Here is an 11,988-nt window from a genome sequence, read left to right as displayed (position 1 = left end):
CAATGCTGTAATTTGACATCACATTTAACTATTTCTGTTGGCCTAATGATGAAAATGGCAGTTGAGATGGGATAACTAATCTGACGCGGTTACATGCAAATATTTGAAAGGTTAGTGTACTATTTATAATATCTCCAAACCTTTGGCAGCTATCCGTAAATTATTCTAACTCTGATGCCTAAAAGGAGCCACTGTGAAAAGGTTCAAACCCTACATTGCCCTTTTGCCAAATACCTCAAGGAGGTAAACCGGTATTGATGAAATACATGGACTATTTTGGAAAATTAGAAACAAAGTTGGCAAATGGCAGCAAAAGGAAAAGTACTTGTTTCAAAAATAATAATTTGGTTAATAAAAAGAATAATGAAGGTAAACTACCTTAAAAATTTGTGCCTAATTATATATGCATTGTAGTTTTCTATAAATGGCAGTATCAAATTCTTAAGAAAACTAGTCTCGATTACTTGCCGATTTTTCACTATCTCTAACGGAAAATATTTTTGTCGAAATCTATATAAAAGTAACAATGCTAATATTATAAAAAAATAATTTAAGTTTGAAAGTTTTTTTTTCAATATTTATACAGAGAAACCGCTCATAGAGTTGCCCCCAAAGGATGAGTTCCATGAGATTCGAAAGCAGGCCACCTGCCTAGCAGCCTAGGCCCCATCCCACCGTGCCAAACACCTTAGGGTCTGTTTGGAAGTCATTTAAAATTTTAAAACCGTGGCCAACAGATTAATTAAGAAAAAAAATTGTGAAAATCCATCGATTTACAAAAGCCCACTTAAAATATCAATCATTTACTGTAAGCTGCCTGGTGCCATCGATTATTACATTCAACCACCTCTCTATTTATGGTGTTTCAAATACCAACTTCAGGTTTAAAGTGGCATTATTGTCCTTCTCCCTTGACTTTTGTCATACAAGACATTTTATAGGGACGTGAATGGTTCAGATTCAGGTCAGATACTGACGGATCAGAATCTATTTAGTCAGATTCGGTAGGATTTAACTAATCAGATCCAGACATGATATCAAGCATTTCATTTGAGTATGAATTCCAATCAGAGTAAATTCCGAATCCAACTAAAAGTCAAGCCTGAATACATGCAAACATAAGATTTTAAGTTAGTCAGATCCTGATTTGGTTTTAGTTACTCCATACTCGACCCTGAATTTGAATCTGGATCTGATTATACTAGATCCAATTAAGTTGAACCCAGTAATGTCTAGATTCAATCAGAGTCCAACCCATTTACATCCCTACATTTTTAATAACTTCATTTGACTAAACAAAAGTCAACCGAATGATTTTAGCACTAAGCGTATTTCTGAGCCGTTTATTGTAATTAATGAAATTCTAGGTGGATTTTGTAAATAGCTGATAAGTTAAGTGAATTTTATACAAATAAAAAAAAACAGCAAAACAAATGGCGCGGACTCCAGAGGCTTTATTATAACCACTTTAATCAGCCCTTTGGTCACACACCCAATCAAGGAAGTAACGAGAATACAAGAGAAGGATTTGCTCTCCGGTGGTGCAGCCGACGATGGGATCGGCGACGTCTCTCTCCTACGCCGTCTCGGCGCTGCTAATCTTCACCTTCCTCTTCTCGCCGGTCTTCGTCTGCGTCGTCGATGGCTTCTACCTCCCCGGCGTCGCCCCTCAAGATTTCCAGAAGGTTCCAGAAGAAAAAACGACGATATCCCCCATTTCTTGTTTCTTTTTTCTGCTTTCCGATCTCTCTCTCTTTCTTTTCTTTCTTCGATTCGTCCGCGAATTCATCGCTGGATCTGTTTGATTTGCGTCGCGATTCGATCCTCTTTTGCACTGATTGTGTTGATCTCTTGTTTTTCCAGTGTGGTTCTTGATTGAGTGTATAGTGTTTTTGCTTTTGTTTCTACGATCTATGGTTTTTCTTTTGTGGTTACTTGTATTTTGTGGTTTTCTTGGTGGGATCTGGGGGTTGATTGGGGTGGAAATGGTTGATCTGAATGTACATTTTGGGGGATCGTCAATAGCTAATGTTTTCCTGTGGATTTTTTGTTTTTCTTTTCTTTTTGATCTGTCGATTTATCGATGGTGTTGTTGTTTTGGTATTCAAGATTTAGGAATTGGGATTACATGCGACGGATCTGTAGTTATATTATGAATTTGGGCACCGAACTTTGAGAACTATTTAAGTGTGGATGTGGTTGGTTGGGGAGAAGCGTGCGAACAGTAGTAGGATTCGTTTGTATCTCTTTTGTTAAGGACGAAGGGAGCTTAGTTTTGGAGTTTGTTTTCGTTATTTAGGTCTTGTTTTGTCGTTTACTTAGATTAACTGGATAATGATATGTTTTACGTTCATGAGTAAGATAAATTGTCGATTCCTGAGCTGAATAGTGAAGCGTATGCATTCATTGATGAAGAGAAGTCATGGGATTTTCAAATGGCGCAGAATTAGTGCATTCGATGGTGTAATTGTTGAAAGATAGGTCTTTTTTCTCCCTCCTTTTGGTTGAATGAATTGTTTGTTTCGATGCCTGTTTGATGAACACATTAGTTCTAGCATGTGCATTACAATGTTTAATTCGTCTCCCAGTTGTCTTTTGCAGAATGAATTCGTTCTGAGCATTTCCTTTCCTTTATGCCCGCCATGCTGCTTGGTTATAATTCATTCTATGTCTGCTTTACACTTGATTGAATCTACCTGCATCGGTTTAGATTCCAAAAATGGGTTAGACTTAGACTTGAGCTAGGCCTACTTAAGTTTTAACCAGCTTGGTTGAAATGAGGGTGGGTTAAACCTAGGTTCACTTAGGGCATGTTTGCTTTGGTCACAGGTGAGGAAGAACATTCACAGCTGAGAAAGTAGAAACTACGATTGTTGATCACGAGGTCAATCTTGTGACCAACTTTCACGATATTCTAGGCAGAAATGATCACAGCTGGTAATCACAATCACAACTAGTACTTTTCTCATGTTTCACTAACCATGAAAAAGTATTGTGATTGTAATTTACAATCACAAGATCTTGAGAAGATCCAAGAATCACAGGGCATCACAAACATGCCCTTAGTTCCAGTAAATGGTAAGTTTCAAAGTTCCATTACTAGATCAAAAAGTATCTTCATATATTTCCTGAATTTTAGGATGTTTTGGAAACTAGCTTTCTAAATTATATGAGCATCATGCATTATCGCAGCAATTTAAACAGCTTGCCTGTCTTCAACCATAACTGTGATCATTTCAGGTCCAAGAAGAAATGTAGTTCTCTTATGTTGGCACAAAGTTGAAACAACCAGCTATACCGTGATGTAACTTATGGAGCTTAACAATATCTCATGCCATATTGGTCATCTTATGTCTATTCAAAACCAGTATGTCCATTATACTTAGTGACCTAAATTGAGCCTCTAGGGCCTTGAAATATATATCCAGGTATTTTAGTGTGAGTGCCTCATCCCAGCATGACCTTTGTCATATGTCATAACTGTTATATGACACGTGGTAGCGCCCCTTCATGTCAAATCTGATGCTCACTTGTGGAATGAAATAAAATAATTAGTGAAGGAGGTGCATTCTCTTTAGTTAGTAAATTTCTTTTTTGCGCTAGGAGAATGGATGGAGACGCATTAATATGATAATTCAATTGATTATGGTATGTTTCTTCGTGCCAGTAAACAAGTAAATACATGGTTGGGACAGAATCCTTTGGTTGGAGGTAATGATAGTATTAAAAGTTGGTTCGATCCAAACGTACTTGGTCATGTGTAGAGGTATTGTGATTTTAAGGACATCAGTGTGTAGATACCAGTTCATGGGCCATAATTCAGTTACTGTCACATAATTGGTGCTATTTCAACTGCATTCTACCTTTATTTCTTGCATTTGAATGCCTAAACTTTAGTGATCATCAATATTTTGGATCATATCAGTAATTTCATGTACTAACTAAATATCCAGTTGAAGTTTTGGAGTTTTGTAATTGTTTTTATTACTGCCTCTGATACCACTATGAATACTAAAGCTACCATATTTGTTTTGGAATTTGGATTGATTTAGCACTTTCAGTATTCCTTCTTGATAAAAATGAAGGGGAATATTCTTGATATGAATGACGGTTGTATCTGCTTGATATGCTCTGATGACTGGAAGCATGGAAGCGGTAATAGTAGAACCAACCAAAAATTACTGTAGGACTGCTAGGATGTAGATAAGCTATTGTGTAGGCAACAGCTCAAGGTATAGACCTTTCGTGCATTCCTTTTTCTTATTATGATAAGTTCTCTTGATTCCTTTTTTTTTTGCTTCAAGTTATGTACAGCAAGTTTTATTATATTGTGCAATTGCTTTCACCAAGCATACATATCTTGTAAGATTCTTATGTTGGAGAGCATTTTTCTTCTCAGGGTGATACCTTACAAGTGAAAGTGAATAAACTTTCATCTACAAAAACCCAACTTCCATATGACTACTATTTCCTGAAATATTGTAAGCCAAGTAAAGTGATGAACAGCGCAGAGAATCTGGGAGAGGTTCTTCGAGGTGACCGCATTGAGAATTCTGTTTACTCGGTAAGCTTTGGTATTTTGTGACCTTATCAAGCTCAGAAGAAAAAGTTTGGCATTCTGTTCTCTTACCCATTTATCCCAGGCTCCCAGCATATAACATGATATGAATCGTAATGACTCAGTTGAACATGAGAACGGATGAGTCATGCAAAGTTGCATGTTTGATGAAACTTGATGCTGAATCTGCAAAGAACTTTAAGGAGAAAATAGATGACGAGTACAGGGTGAATATGTAAGGAACCTTGTATTCTCATGGTTATTTTCCATTTTTTTTGTGCTTTATTCAAGTATTTGTTTGCAGTTCTTTTAGGGTTTATGGAGATCCATGTTGAAAGTTCATTATTTGATTTTTCTTTGCTTCTTTATAATAGGATTTTGGACAATCTTCCAGTTGCAGTCCTGAAGCAAAGGAGGGATGGAAGCAAGGCAACAACCTATGATCATGGGTTCCTTGTTGGGTTCAGAGCAAGTTATTCTGGGGTCAGATAAACCTGAGAAAATTGTTCCTTTCTTTTCATACATTGTCTATTTTTTTATAACAGCTGACTGATGCAATCTTGTTCAGAGCAAAGAAGAAAAGTACTTCATCAATAATCATCTGCACTTCAAAGTCATGTATCACAAGGATGTTGAGACTGATTCTGCTCGTATTGTTGGTTTTGAGGTTACCCCATACAGGTCAGACCTCTCTCTCTCTCTCTCTATATATATATATATAATATCCGTTGAATGCCAATGGATGTCAATCTGTTGAATGCCAACAGATGCGAGTTGTGCATCCATGGGGTGGAAAAGATAATGTTTTGGCAGAGAACATGTGTTCTGTGGCTTAAAGGCATCATTAGATACACCCTACTCACACAGACACACATGGTCGCATGCACAGAGTTATGCGGGAGCAGTGCATCGTGTTGGCCGACATATACAAGCTTTCAGTGATCGGGTGTATGAAATTTAAAGCCAGTGCCTTAACCTTATAGGATACTCTCTCTCTCTCTCATGTACCAAAAGGTTGTTTTTCCAAAATTGATAAAATTATAAAAATGTTGAAATAAATTGGAAAAGCACCACATTATTATATCTAATAATATCACAATATTGCCATAACCATGACAATTTTCTCAAGATTCTTGCTTTCTCAAATAAAGTTAATCTTAAAAAATTAGTACTTTCTGTTTATTTTGAAAAATAAGAGCCACTTCTTGTTAAAACTTTTGGCTATATCTTGAAGGCAATATTTGTGTGTATTCTGACAGATACAGGTGATAGATAGGTATGCGCACATATGTAGATACCACTTCTTTCTTTTTGTTTTATATGGTTTATTTTTCTGTTTTTAAGTGCTGAGATTTTCCATGATATTTGTTAGAAAGATTATAATTCACCAAGAAATTGCCTCTTGGATGAGATACCTTTCAGTGACCTCCAGGCTTGTCAATGGAGATACATAATCATCTCTTTCCTTGCATACTGGATGCCATTTCTTTTGATATATGTAGCTTCACTGGACTTTTTACACCTGTTAGTTTTGATTTTGAGTATGGTGATAGAGGCACCATTTTGAAACATGATCCCATGCAAGGTAGAGATACTTTGGAAGTTAGCAAGTTGTTTAAGGGGATTTTCAAGACTACCCAGTATCCACAGAAATAATCTGTCTGTCCAGATGCCTTTTATGCTACTAAATGATGAGTGAACATTTGCTTGTTTTCATGTTGCATAACTAATGATGGGGCTCCATCAAAAGGACTAAAGATGTGAAACTGTTAGATTCTCATGTGAGAATCAGGTTTCCTTTGTAAACCTACTTCCTATCAGTAACTATTCCTTTTCAGACTTCTAGGAATATTGAAGGGAGATGGGAAAGGTTCTCATGACCATTTCATTTTGAGCTTCATAGAGCAGAAGTACTTTCTTTTTATTGTTTGAAGGGGAATAGTAGCCTTTCATGAGGTTTCTCTCATCTGCTGATTTTGGGTTTTGTCTAGGCAATATCCTGGATAACTTCTGTTTTCTGTATTCTTTTGGTGTCCCCAAGCCATGCCCACTTCAACCCAGGGTTGAGAATTGACAGGCAGAAGTTTCTTTTTTAAATTTTATGAGATGTTGACTTCCATCTTTTTCCATCTATCACTAACAAATAGAAGTTATGGTAAATAGAGGTTGTCTGCCCTCACATGGTATCTGGGTTTTCCCTTTTAGTCCATGAACCATGAACAAAAGTATTTACTCGATCATTATCTGGTCTTCATAGATTAACTCAAATGGGGCATGCCTCTCATTCTTTGTGGGATGAGGTTCAGATTCTCTAATCTAACATAATTGGATGTTTTCTCTGAGAGAGATGTTGAGGAAGAACAATTCTAGGATTTTCCTGTTGGCATATATTTAGTTGGCCTCATGTTTATGGAATTGGTGGCAGCTTGATAGTCTTGTTTGGTGAAACTAACGTGAGTGCTATTCAACTGTCATGTTTGTAATGTTGGGTGACTGAAGGTTACTGTTGCTCTTAATGATACTAATAAGTAGTCTGGATCTTTATTATGTAATCAAAGCAGAAGACCTAAAACTGGTGTTGACTGCTTGGCATATGTTGGTAAAACATCAAGCTTGGGAAGGCTATCGACTAACAAGATAGACATTCAGTAATTGAACCCTAGCTGAAGTATCTGCTTGGCCTAGAATTGAACTACATTTTTCATGAAATTTAACTTTCAGGGTTGTTTGGCAATTGGCTTTCTAACTGGGAAACATTCATGGGTTACCATTCCTTGATTTCTATTATTCTTTTGATAGTTAAGCTGGGTTGAGGCTGATTCTACCACGAGCAGTTACACCAAATTACAACTCATTCATACTTGGAAACCACTTGACGGCGTTTATCTTTCCATATCTGATCATGGCCCTCTACACTTGATCTGGTTAGAGTTTCTAGCTATTTGAACCTTTATAATGTATGTATATTCCTGAAGAAACCTGGCTTAATCAGATGATGAGCTTCCCATTCCCCTACTGCACTATTAACCAATTTGTATCTCTAGTACACACCCACGGAGATGTATGTATACATATATGTATATGTATATTTATGTATGTATAGTGGAGTGATGAGAACATGCTAAATGAAACATGATAAATGGGTTTTCAGGCAGTTTTTTTGTTTTATTTAAAAATTTTGGCCATACAGATGTGTTCTGCCTGCTTGATTTTACCATGGGTAGGTTCTTATAAGGTTTGAAAAATCAACAGCCAAAATCTTCATAAATTTTCGATGCTCCAAATATCGTTGTTTTTTCCATTGAGAAACCATGATCCAGATATCAACTCTTAGTAAATTGACCATGCTGTACACATCTATGGGGTCAGAATTGTGAAAAAAAACATGGGAAAACCTTAAAACCCTATCATGTTTTCATCACTATATATATCTTTTTCTTTTCATTGAGAAACCATGATCCAGATATTGGTTCATAGTAAATTGACCATTCTGAACACATCTAAGGGGTTAGAATTGCGAAAAAAAGAGGAAAACCCAAAAAACCTATCATGCTTTCATCACTATATATATAGTAGGTGGTAGCTGCCTGCTACTTTTCTGTTCTACGTCCATCTTACTGAGTTTTTAAAGGAATTTTTCATGTTTTCTTTAAATCTGACTGTATAGGTGTGTTCTACATACTCGTTTTTATAGGAATTGACTATTGGATTGTTCGATTTCGATAAGCAGGTAGGTTGTTATAAGGTTTAAAAATCAACAGTCTAAGATTTTTATAAATATTCAAGGCTTAAAAAATCATGCTTTTTAAACACATCTGTAGTGTTAGATTTGCAAAAAACTACCCCAAACACCTGTTTCAACGTGGTAGGCTGGTGGTAGACAGCTAAGATTTGGTGCTATTGAAGGTTTGGAACTATTGAAACATAAATAAGAGGTTCAAGCTTTGTCAACTCAATCTGAACAAGTAGATGCGTTCAACATGGTTGGTTTGCTAGGGATCAAAGCGTGGATCGTGTTATTGAAATCTAAAAATATTCGTCATAAAATTTTAGTGCATTGTGGGCTGTAGGCTTTTGAATCTCTTAGAAAACCTGGTTACATGTCATAATCATATGATTCAAGATCAAAACCCATTTTCTACTAAAGAAGCCTTGTAGATCACATCCTTAAGGTCTAATCCATGGTTGTCAGTCAAGGAAGCGGGAGCGGGAAGCGATACGGGAAGCAAAAGTGGGAAGCGAGGGACTTTCAAAATTTTAGGAAGCGAAAGCGTGGGATGACTTGAATGTGAATCAGGAATCGTCTCGGAATCGACCTAGGAAGCGAAAAAAGAGAAAATAAAAAATAAAAATAAAAATAAAAATAAAAAAAGGGAGGAAGAGTGGGAGAAGCGAGGGGGAAGCACGTTTCCCAGTGCATTTCGGAAGTGCAACGTTTCACGCTTCCGAAATGCGCTTCGGGAAAGTGCGCTTCCGGTAACTATGGTCTGATCTACCAAAAAAAAGAAACTAAAAAAATATGAAAACAAGGTGATTTATATTCAATAGTTTTGTGCCTTCAATATCACCAAATATTAACACACACACACACACACAAAATAAAAAAGTAAATATATATATAGTAGCCTTTTCTCTATTAACACGATTTGCTTTTGTTTGTATTAAGGGCATTTGGAGCTATTTGTGGAATGTAGAGAGAGAGAGAGAGAGAGAGTCCAACCTTTTTTCTCAAAACTATCACGAAAATAAATAGGTGAAACTGCTAGCCTAACTCTCACTTTTCAGTTTTCACAAAATTGCATCCTAACACAGCCATTTTGTCCTTTAAAATCTCCTGATTCTGGAGCCTCATAACTCCAGTGCCATGTCAAATTAGCTTTACTGTGTATGCCTGTGAATTCCATTGAACCCAGTACTTACATGCATAATACTTAAAGTCATGAATTTTTCCTCTAATTTGGACCTTTTTTTAGGCTGCTTTGGCATGTGTGCATCTTGTGTATGTGGTTTCACTTGTGGTCTTGAATTGTGCATTTCTTATGTCTCATTGTCTTCTGAGATGTTCAGATAACTATTGTAATTTTCCATGTTCATTCACGATTTTGCATGCTTTTTGCTCTTCTGATCTTACCGTTTTTTCTGGATCAGTGTACTTCATGAGTACAAGCAGCCATGGGACGAGAAGAATCCGCGGCTGATCACTTGTGACAACACGAAAAATATAATTCAAGGGAGCAATGTTCCCCAGGAAGTAGAGGCAGATAAACAGGTCATATTCACTTATGATGTTACCTTTCAGGTACAGACTTTCTGGCCTATTTTCCTTCTTGCTTTAGTTATCCTTTATTTGTTAACCCTTTTTTCCCCCCTACAGTTGAGTGATATTAAATGGGCTTCTCGCTGGGACACGTACCTTCTCATGAGTGATGATCAAATTCATTGGTTCTCCATTATCAACTCCTTGATGATTGTCTTATTCCTTTCTGGTATGGTGGCCATGATCATGATGCGAACTCTATACAGAGATATCACCAACTATAACCAGCTGGAAACACAAGATGAAGCACAGGAAGAAACCGGTTGGAAACTTGTTCATGGAGATGTGTTCAGGCCTCCAATTAATTCTGGTTTGCTCTGTGTTTATGTTGGAACTGGAGTTCAGTTCTTTGGAATGACACTTGTCACCATGATATTCGCATTGCTAGGTTTCCTGTCACCTTCAAATCGTGGTGGATTAACGACTGCCATGGTTCTCCTGTGGGTCTTCATGGGGTTATTTGCAGGATATTCATCGGCGAGGTTGTACAAAATGTTCAAGGGAACAGAATGGAAAAAGAACACACTGAAGACTGCTTTCATGTTCCCTGCCATTCTCTTCTCCATCTTCTTTGTATTGAATGCACTCATCTGGGGAGAGAAATCATCAGGTGCAGTTCCATTTGGGACTATGTTTGCACTTGTCTGTCTGTGGTTTGGAATATCAGTGCCTCTGGTTTTTGTTGGAAGTTATCTTGGATACAAGAAGCCAGCAATTGAGGATCCCGTGAAGACGAATAAGATCCCCAGACAGATCCCTGAGCAGGCGTGGTACATGCAGCCTGTCTTCTCCATTCTAATCGGAGGCATATTGCCTTTCGGTGCTGTTTTCATTGAGCTCTTCTTCATCTTGACATCCATATGGCTAAACCAGTTCTATTACATCTTCGGCTTCCTCTTCATCGTCTTTATTATTTTACTGATAACATGTGCGGAGATATCGATCGTGCTGTGCTACTTCCAGCTATGCAGCGAGGATTACCACTGGTGGTGGAGGGCTTACCTGACTGCAGGCTCCTCAGCTCTGTATCTCTTCCTATATGCAGTCTTCTACTTCTTTACAAAGCTTGAGATAACAAAGCTAGTGTCAGGCATTCTCTACTTCGGCTACATGTTGATTATATCATATGCTTTCTTCGTGTTGACTGGAACAATAGGTTTCTATGCTTGCTTCTGGTTTGTTCGGAAGATCTATTCTTCTGTGAAGATCGACTGATGCAGGAACTAGACAGAGAGGTCGCCAATGCAAACACAAATAAGCAAGGGGTTTGAGAAGGGGGGAACAGCTACAGGTGTAGGGAACCGAAAAGAAGACCTCAAGCGGTGTTATGTTCCATAATGTTACATTGTGCCATGAAAAATGGTGATTTTGTAGAAGACTAGTGTAGTTCTGTGCTTTGCTGTTTCAAGATTTGATATTTTTGCTTGTTTGAACATCTTGTATTTTCATATGATCTTATATATTAGAATCTTATAGTTTTTGAAGTGGGAGCATCATGACATGCTTGGATTGCATAGATAATTTAAAGTACCATTGTTAAAGTTTCTTAAAACCTTTGGAAGCCTGCTTCAGAAGATTGAAAATCACACTTTCTTTCATGCTTCTGAAACAATGAAAAGCTTTGTAATATGAAAATGAGATTCTTTTATATTGGCATAGGCCTTTCTCATGTTAAAAGAATTGTAGTTTTTTGGGAAATTATTACAAAATATGCATATATGTAATGTATATTGTTGATAAAAATATTTGAAATTCAGTTTGACTAAAAATCTGCAAGTTTTAAATGGATGGCCATATTGTATTGTATGACAAAAATTATATGTTTTTCAAAATGTTCGAATTTTGAAATCTGCCTGATGTTCAAATTTGCAAATTTCTACCTTTAAAAGGACAATTTTAACCTTCACATGAAGGAATTTTTTGAAGCTCATGTGATATATTGATATTGTCTTTGTATATTGCAAATTCTCACTAAAAATGCAGATTTACATATTTTTTTTTAGACCTGTTAAACTTAAACCTTAAAACTTTGCAAATACTATATATATAACATGAGCTTGTGCAAGATATAGTGTGAACTTACTTTAGTAATTGATTTTCAAGGATATTTGCA

At 36.8% G+C, this 11,988-nt stretch overlaps 1 protein-coding gene across 2 annotated transcripts; it reads left to right on the top strand.

The window, feature by feature from the left end:
* Positions 1-1,485: 1,485 nt before the first annotated feature.
* On the top strand, positions 1,486-11,359 carry LOC149820342 (transmembrane 9 superfamily member 7). 2 transcript variants are annotated; one of them, XM_089983899.1, is made up of 7 exons: positions 1,486-1,685; positions 4,400-4,564; positions 4,684-4,793; positions 4,933-5,041; positions 5,127-5,239; positions 9,707-9,857; positions 9,933-11,359. In XM_089983899.1, exons 1-7 carry the CDS (start codon positions 1,554-1,556, stop codon positions 11,088-11,090), a joined length of 1,938 nt encoding a protein of 645 aa, XP_089840025.1. In that variant the 5' UTR covers positions 1,486-1,553; the 3' UTR covers positions 11,091-11,359. The 2 variants fall into 2 exon arrangements, with proteins under 2 accessions (XP_089840025.1, XP_089840026.1); XM_089983900.1 differs by lacking the exon at positions 1,486-1,685 and adding an exon at positions 3,826-4,232.
* Positions 11,360-11,988: the final 629 nt, after the last annotated feature.

The sequence above is a fragment of the Nuphar pumila genome, chromosome 12 (genome assembly GCF_984573655.1).
Source record: "Nuphar pumila chromosome 12, dmNupPumi1.hap1.1, whole genome shotgun sequence".
In the NCBI taxonomy this organism is placed as follows: domain Eukaryota; kingdom Viridiplantae; phylum Streptophyta; class Magnoliopsida; order Nymphaeales; family Nymphaeaceae; genus Nuphar; species Nuphar pumila.
The sequence above is the reverse complement of the archived record's forward strand: the minus strand, read 5'-3'. Positions and strand labels throughout refer to the sequence as shown.